Source organism: Corvus brachyrhynchos, unplaced genomic scaffold, assembly GCF_000691975.1.
Source record: "Corvus brachyrhynchos isolate BGI_N302 unplaced genomic scaffold, ASM69197v1 scaffold115, whole genome shotgun sequence".
Lineage (NCBI taxonomy): Eukaryota > Metazoa > Chordata > Aves > Passeriformes > Corvidae > Corvus > Corvus brachyrhynchos.
Window position 1 is genome coordinate 10,072,979 of NW_008239553.1, and position 7,509 is coordinate 10,080,487.

General features: G+C 47.1%; 2 protein-coding genes across 2 annotated transcripts; both read right to left on the reverse strand.

Moving 5' to 3' along the window:
- Positions 1-28: 28 nt before the first annotated feature.
- Positions 29-2,513, reverse strand: LOC103620965 (putative acyl-coenzyme A thioesterase 6; the record flags this gene model as incomplete). The annotated part of the gene is made up of 1 exon (XM_017741620.1): positions 29-2,513. A coding segment is annotated over one exon (603 nt), but the record flags the coding sequence as incomplete, so codon positions are not given.
- A 3,899-nt stretch (positions 2,514-6,412) lies between these two features.
- CUNH14orf169 (chromosome unknown C14orf169 homolog) lies at positions 6,413-7,503 on the reverse strand. Its single transcript, XM_017742300.1, has one exon. The coding sequence runs from the start codon at positions 7,417-7,419 to the stop codon at positions 6,457-6,459; it is 963 nt and encodes a 320-aa protein (XP_017597789.1). The 5' UTR covers positions 7,420-7,503; the 3' UTR covers positions 6,413-6,456.
- Between the last annotated feature and the right edge of the window lie 6 nt (positions 7,504-7,509).

Sequence of the window (7,509 nt, forward strand, 5' to 3'; positions counted from 1 at the left end):
TACTTTCCTCCTGCGTGCCTGCCAGCCAATTTCCCTGGCTTCCTACTTCCTTGCCTGCCTGCCTCCTCTTTTTCTCTTCTGTCTTCTCCCCGGTGCCTTCCCCGGCTGTGGGAGGGTTCTTCCAAAGGCTACCGAGTCCTTGAAACCTGTCTGGCCTCGGCGAGCTCCTCGGTGTCCCCCCGAGCTCTCCCGGGCCGGGGGGTGGCTGCAGGAAGGGGACATGTGGAGAGGACGGGCAGATATGCTGACGAGCCACCGAGCAGAATTGCAGTCAGAATTCACTGGACAGGGAAGGGCCGGTGTGGGACAGACCGCACAGAGACTGGACAGCTCTGCACAGCAGGGCCGAGCTGTGCTGTGCCGCTCAGCCAAGGGACCGCTGAGAGGGCCAGCCCCAGCGGGGAGAACCCACACCAGCACTAGCTCGCCATGGCTTCTTGTCTCCTTGCCGGCTCTGCTTCTCTCTTGGTTACCCCAAGGCATGGGCAAGGTGGGTTGTGTCTCCGCACAGCCAGGTGTATTGGGAAGGATGGTCAGGGTGGTCAGGGATGGAGGAGCAATAAGGGAGGAGCAGTTTCACAAGACTCTTTAGGTTGGTCAGGAAACATCTGGCTCTTCTAGTAATGGATTGTGCAAGGATTTAAAAAAGAAGGTCATTCAGTCCATCTTATGCAGAGATGTATCTTCTGATCCAAAAGGAACTGCAGAGGGAGAGTCCTTTCCTTAAGTTCCCAGACTCTTCCTGGGAGATGCAGGTAGCAGTGCCTCATGCTCCGATCTCCTCCTGTCTGACTTAGAGATGTGAAAGAGATGGAAGCATCTGAGGGAATTCCAAGCATTGTCCTAGCTGGAAATATTAATTGGTCAGAGATACCGGGCAGAGTCTCAGCAATCTTTCATTCACCATGGAGATTACCCTTTCTCTGCAAACAGGTGAGGTGCTCTGTGATCTAGCATCTGGGTGTGTCGTCTGGTGTCCAGCACTGAATGGCAACTACTCCTGCTGTTGAAGTAGTAGTGGCAACTACTCCTGCTGTTGAAACAACACTCCTTGGCTTACACTACTGGATTTGATCATGGGCTTGACCATATGTGGGAGGAGATGCTAAGGGAAAGGGTCCTGGAAGCTTCAGCAACAGTCCTTCTCCTCCATGCTTGGTGATGCAAGAGCAGTGGAAGAGAGTGAAGGTAAGGGAACTATGTGTCCATCTTCTGTGCTCTCCTGTTCCCACCTGGGCAGCCTTTGATCCCAAGTTTCTGCAGTCCCAAGCTTCCACCCTGGGATGAGAAAGTAGTCAAGTTGCAAACCCTGGTTCTAACCAAAGCACAACAAATGACTCTAAGACTTTAAAATCTCAGTCTCTTTATTACAATTTTCATCCAAATAACAAAGAAGGTAAACGATCTTTCCCAAGGCTTAACCAGAGACAGCCCAGCATCCTGGCTATAGCAGCCATTCTTACACACTTCCAGCAGCACAGAGGTCAGAGATGTTTCCATTTGCAATGAGACATTCACCATAAGAGCAGTGAAATCCCTGCTCCAAAATGGTCATTTGGGAGCTCAGCATGCCCTGAGGATAGCATATGCATGTAGAGACCACAGTGACATGGAAAGCACTGTCAAGTATTAGAAGAATAGAAACCACCCAAGAAATGTAACTGTGCATTTTGCACATGGCCTGTTTTATCAAAGACTAAAGCAAAAAACACCACTCCTTTTCTTGACACTTGAGCAAAAAGGTTGATGGGAGAACAGAAAAGGCAAACCCATTTATTTTCTGTGTTATGGATGTGCAAAGTCGTAGAAGATACTGTAGTTGTACTGGTACAGCTGTGACAAGGTTTGACCTGATAAATGTAGCAGAATTTATCAGATCTGGTTGTTCAAAGTTGAGTGTTGCTTGCACATTATTTGACAATTAAATACTTTTTGAAAAAAGCCTGGATCTGTGACCAAGCATGAACCTGAGCTTTAGAATAAACCCTGAGCTCCCCACCCAGGACTGCCCGCTTGTGAAAAATGGGGTGGCTTCCTATGGGGTACAGAGGGAAAAAGGGAGGGTCTATGCAGTGCCCTGTTCCAGGGTAGGAGAGAATCTGAAAATTTTCCTTCCCTTGAGCCTGCAGAAGCTTGCAGACTTCAGTAGCATAATACTCACTTTTGACTACGCGGTCATCTTGTCCCACAATGAATAGGAACTGTGCCTCAGCTTTCTCCAGTGGGATCAGGCTTTGGTTGCCAGGAGCTTGAAAGGGATCATCAAGGACATCAGAATAATCAAGAATTTTGGAATTGGTGGCCTTAGCTTTGTGCTCATATAAGGTCAAAGTGGGGATTGTTTTATCCTTGTAACAGAGAGGAATACATGTAGCAGCAACAGGGCCATTGAGGGAAACAACAGCCATGATGTTCTTCAGGAAGGCAGCCATGGCAAGGGACACTTCACCCCCTTTGGAGAAACCGAGCAGGCCAACCCCTGGACCCTTCACCTGGGAGATGGGAGGAAATGCGCATCAGCGCTGAGTTGAAAAGATTCATGGAGGGTAACATTGTCTAATGCTGAGAGTTTGCAAAACCACATGAAGAAAGTGATGGCAATATTTACTTTTTCTTCTGGACAAGTGACAGGAACATCCTACACACAAATTTTTTCTACTCCCATGCAAAATGTTCCCTTACGATAGCCAAGAGAGAGCAAGCACAATGACACCAGTTGAGCTCTGGTTGCAAGAGAAAAGTAAGATTATTTAGAGCTAGTGTGGAAAAGTTTAGTAATGGGAGGCTGTAAGAAGGGACCGGGACTCCCCCATATTGGACAGAGATAGTTTCAACCTGCTCAGAGATGTACCTGATGCTGCCCAAAGATGAGGGGGAGGTGTTTTTTATTTTGTTTTTATATCTCACTGTCTACTCTGTTATTTACTGGCAATAAATTAAATTAATCTTAAGTCAAGTCTGTTTTGCCCGTGATGTTAGTTGATGAATTGTTCCCTGTCTTTATGCCTATAAGGTTTCTCTCAGTTTCTTCACCTTTCCTGTTGCTAAAGGGGTTTGGTAGGTATCCAACAGCCAGCCAAGGTCAACCCACCACAGTTAGCTACCAGTAAAGGCTTTTTTCTTTATATTTTCTACACTAAGGGTTCACATGTGGGCATGTGGTGACAATTCATGAAAGCTGCTTCAAAAAATGCAGGTGTCTTCTCTCCACAACCTCCTCATCTTGTTATGTCTCAGTCACTCTGAGATGATGGTATCTGAATAGTTCCCATTCTCTGCCCTTCCAGTGCATACGTGAGCATTCTGGCAGATCCTAGCTAAGCCAGATGAGTATTTCTGCAGCTTTCTCTAAAGTGGCAAAGTGACAGTCACGTGTGGGACTGCCAACTCCCCTCCCACTTTTTGTGCCCCGTGTAGTTGTTGTGAAACTCAATGATCTTTGTATCCTTTAAAAAGATGCAGTTCCTATGGCCCAAGGGTCCGATTATGAGAGCAAATAAAGACCTACTCTCTCAAAACTCTCCTGGTCCTGTGCATCTCCTCTTGCAAAAACTGGTGGATGTGCTCCCTGTACCTTCATTTGTGTTTCTGCACTGCTTGGAAGCATATGAAGGAACCCTCAGCATGGTCCTTGCCTTACAGCATGCAGAACATTCCCCTCCAATGCCTTTGGTGCCTGTGCTGTGCTGCCTGTACAACGTGGCCTTCAGGCCTGTGCTGTCCTGCACAGATCCCAAGCCCTACAGGAAACTCAGCCAGCTCTTCCTTACACAGGCAGCTCCCACCCAGGACCTGAGGTAACATGACCTATGTGGCCCTGCCCTTACCCAGCAGTGCAGAAAGACATTCCCTTGCGAACACTGTTTCTGTTTGACTGTAGATACTGTAAATAGAGCTGCTTCCTTATACAAGAATCTTACAATACCTTGAAAGACTGAAAGGGGACAATCTCTTTTATGAAACATGTCTGCATGACACAGGGAAATGCTTCATTGCTTGGGGTTCTCAGCATCTAAAGGGATGTAAGATTAGTGCTAGCTCTAATAAACAGCATTTTTAGATACCTTATAAAATATGAGTGCTTTTCTTACTGGGATCATAATGGGCCACCACCTTCTAGTTCAAAAAAATTGGTATACTCTACAGGTCTCAGCAAGAAATACCTTTCTGCAGAAAGAACAATGAAGAAAAGAGAAACTCTGTGCCTGGCTAGTCCTGCATAAATCTGTGAGGAGTATGTGTAAGGTGTCTAGCCCAGGCAGTTTCCCTGGCGGAATTAAAAGCTGAGGAGGAATTACCAAAATGCCCCACCCCAACAGAACAGAGTCCAGGGAAAGGAAAAGCTAAGGAGATTTTGTGCTATCTTTGGTTGTTAATAAAGTGCTCAAAACAGACACGGAGGTGCTTGCAGCCATCACAGAAAGGGCTCCTGGTGCAGCTCTGCACCACAGCCCCCAAACAGCAAAGCTGCAGTGCTGGTGCCTGTGGTTCCATGGAGAGCACACAGAGCAGCCCAGGAAGGGCACCACTGAGACACGGCATATTTACCAGGGGCATAAATGGTGGGGCAAGGATGGCTGACCCTCTGGTGAAGATGAATAGACAGAGGGGTCAGAGGATGAGTGTGGCAACAGCATTTCTGTCCAGCCACTAGTGCTTCACAGAGCCAAGAGGCCCCAAGGGCACCTCAGCATATTCTTGTGTAGTGCAATTTTACACAGCCCAAGTTTCAAGATTTAGCAAAAGCATACAGGCAAAAGAGGGAGGAAAGGTTGGCACTGGGATGGTATGGGATTGTTATAAAAAAAATATGTAATTCGTTCTATTATATATAAAACTGAAATGTAATTAGACCCTACAGAGACCAGAGTTTCTAAATCCCTGCACCAGCCTGGCTGAGAGAAAAATTTCACAACACTAAAAGTATTTCTTTCACAATAAGTGAGGATTCCACCTAGGTGGGGTTGGATCTTATCACCTGGACATTTGCACCATGATGACTTGATAACCACACTCTGATATCTACATCGCATCTGATAAGGAATCGGACATTCCGGGAACTAGAAATAACTGTTCCGGGAACCAGAGATGGCCCATCCATCAGCAGAAATGGCCCACTCATCACCCAGGATGGACAATTCATCAGACCCAGGAAAGGCTTTGTGCGGCCCAACTCCGGGACAAGAAAACTTCATGAATACGAGAAGAATAGCATTAATTCCGACTCTACCCAAAAACTGTTAAGAAGGAACCAGCCAAAGCAGCACTTGTGAACTTGGGAGGTCTGATGCGATAGAGATCAGATCTATGCGTGTTCACCCAGCTCTGACCCCGGGCTCGGTGCTGTTTTTCTCGATCTTGAAACCGGTATTTCAGTCGCATAATAAATGTCATTTTTTTATTAATTTTGATTCGGCAATTTTGTTTATATTAGGATCTTGGAGGACACAGCGTATACTTAAATCCCAAACAGTTAAGAGTGCATGGGTGCCATCTATGCAAAACCTGGATAACCCAACAGCTCAGAGAGCACAGAGTAATGCACCCTGCTCATTGTGAATATAGCTTCAAGAGGCTTTAAAGACAGAATATCCCTCACCTGCTGACTGCTATGATAAAATAGCATTGTGGAAAAGTGTTTCAGAGGTTTGCCAGTATTTATGGGAATTGGCCACACATCCAGGCATGTATTCAATTAACTTGATAGGTCCTAAAATGAAACTTTCTTCATCCAGCAGAAAAAACCCCCCATATTGAAGGGTGCCCCATTTGCCTTGAAAGGACCAATAATTTCATTGCTAGGGGCTGCTGTGGGAAAACCAGTGGGGGAGGATATTTTACCTACATTAATGGACTGAAAAGGAAGCAAGTGAGCCTGAAGCATTTCAAATGCAGCAGATCATGTTTGCCTGAGAAAATCTTGCTGCACCATTCAATAAGGGCAGGGCCACATAGGTGGGTGTAATTGCTTAAACTGAGTGGCAGCTGCCTGAAGGCTCCACTTTTACAAAGAGCAAACATGTGACCAAGGGATCCTCACAACACAGCACGGGCCTGAAGGCCACACCATATATGCAGCAAAAGCACAGAGAATGGTGACCATCACCAAATATGCCTATGAATACTATTTCCTGCAGCAGAGCAGGCTGCCTTAAAATACTGTGAAAACATGACAGTGATTTACAAGACTGCAAGAAAGTTCACTACCTTCCTGAAATTACCTAGGGTGTAGTAACACGGCTGGTGAACAGAAGATAACCAACTCCCTTCTCTAGGCACTCAGCCATGCAGAACTGCTCCTAGAGCAAATATTTATTTTAATCAGAACATTTCATTTCTCTACCCAGATGAAATGCTGAGACCTGAACTGCTGATTCACATCTAGTAGGCGTAAGGCAAGACCAAGACAGAACACTTTCTAAACAAGTGTATGTTTATTTTGTGAAGAAGTAAGAGTTAGACTTGTGCCAGAGGCTTCTTTGTAATCAGAATACCCTTCTCAAACAGAAGTGTAGCTAGAGAAATCTTTTCCTCCAAGGTTTCACATGGAAGGTTATCCACACTGACGTGATTTGGATAGGAAGACAGGAGAAATTCGATACTGTCTGTATACTCGGGATCTAGCTCAAAGAACTTGGGTTCTTCCTTATGATACACTCTTGAGTTTTCTGTTGTGTAGTACAGCATCACACCGGATTCTTCATTACACAGTCTAACAATGCCATGACGGAGCAGGCGTACTTCGGTGTCTTTTGTTATCAGGATATCAACATTGCATGGGCCTCCATCTTGCCACCGTGCTGGGAAGCCATAGACACTCTGCACCTTTTCACTTTGTGTGAGCACTGGAGGGAGACAGTCATGAAGAAACGACTTGGCTCTCTGATCCACAGCAGCGTCGATGGGTGCATAGTCAACAAGTTTCTTTATCAGGCTCTGCACCTTCTCCACAAAGGCTGTTCGGCGAGCATCGACTGTGTCTGAGTTAGCCACCCCCATATACCGCAGGTAGTCCATGGGAAGCCCTCGTCGGAACTCCACGTCTTCCTCCAGGGCCATCTGCAGGGCAGCTGGGAGTAGCTTCTCCAGAAAGTCCCCCCAGGAATTCCTCTGATAGGAAGACACAGTGATGTGGAGCGAATGCGCATCAGGGAGACAATTGCCCTGGTGGATAAAGCCACGGGGGAAGTACAGCAGGTCCCCAGCCTCTAACACTGTCTCCAGCACAGGCTCGCCAAGTTCAGCCTGCGTGAGATTTGCGCTGGAGAACTGGGGCAGCACCTCGGCATCTGTCCGGGGGCTGTAGACACGCCAGTGCTTCTTCCCCTCCAGCTGCAGCACGAAGGCCTCGATGTCATCATAGTGGGGGGCAAAGCCCTGCGTATTCGGGGGTGTGAGGTAGGTGTTGGCCCCTGCCATGCTGCCAAACTGCTCCTGCAGGATGGAGAGGAAGTGCCAGACGGTGGGGGAGAAGGCCTGCGGGCAGAGGAGGCGCAGGGAGCAGCACTT

Coding starts and splice junctions, on each gene's coding strand:
- CUNH14orf169 (XM_017742300.1), bottom strand. CDS start 7,419: ATGGCAGGGGCCAACACCTACCTCACACCCCCGAATACGCAGGGCTTT.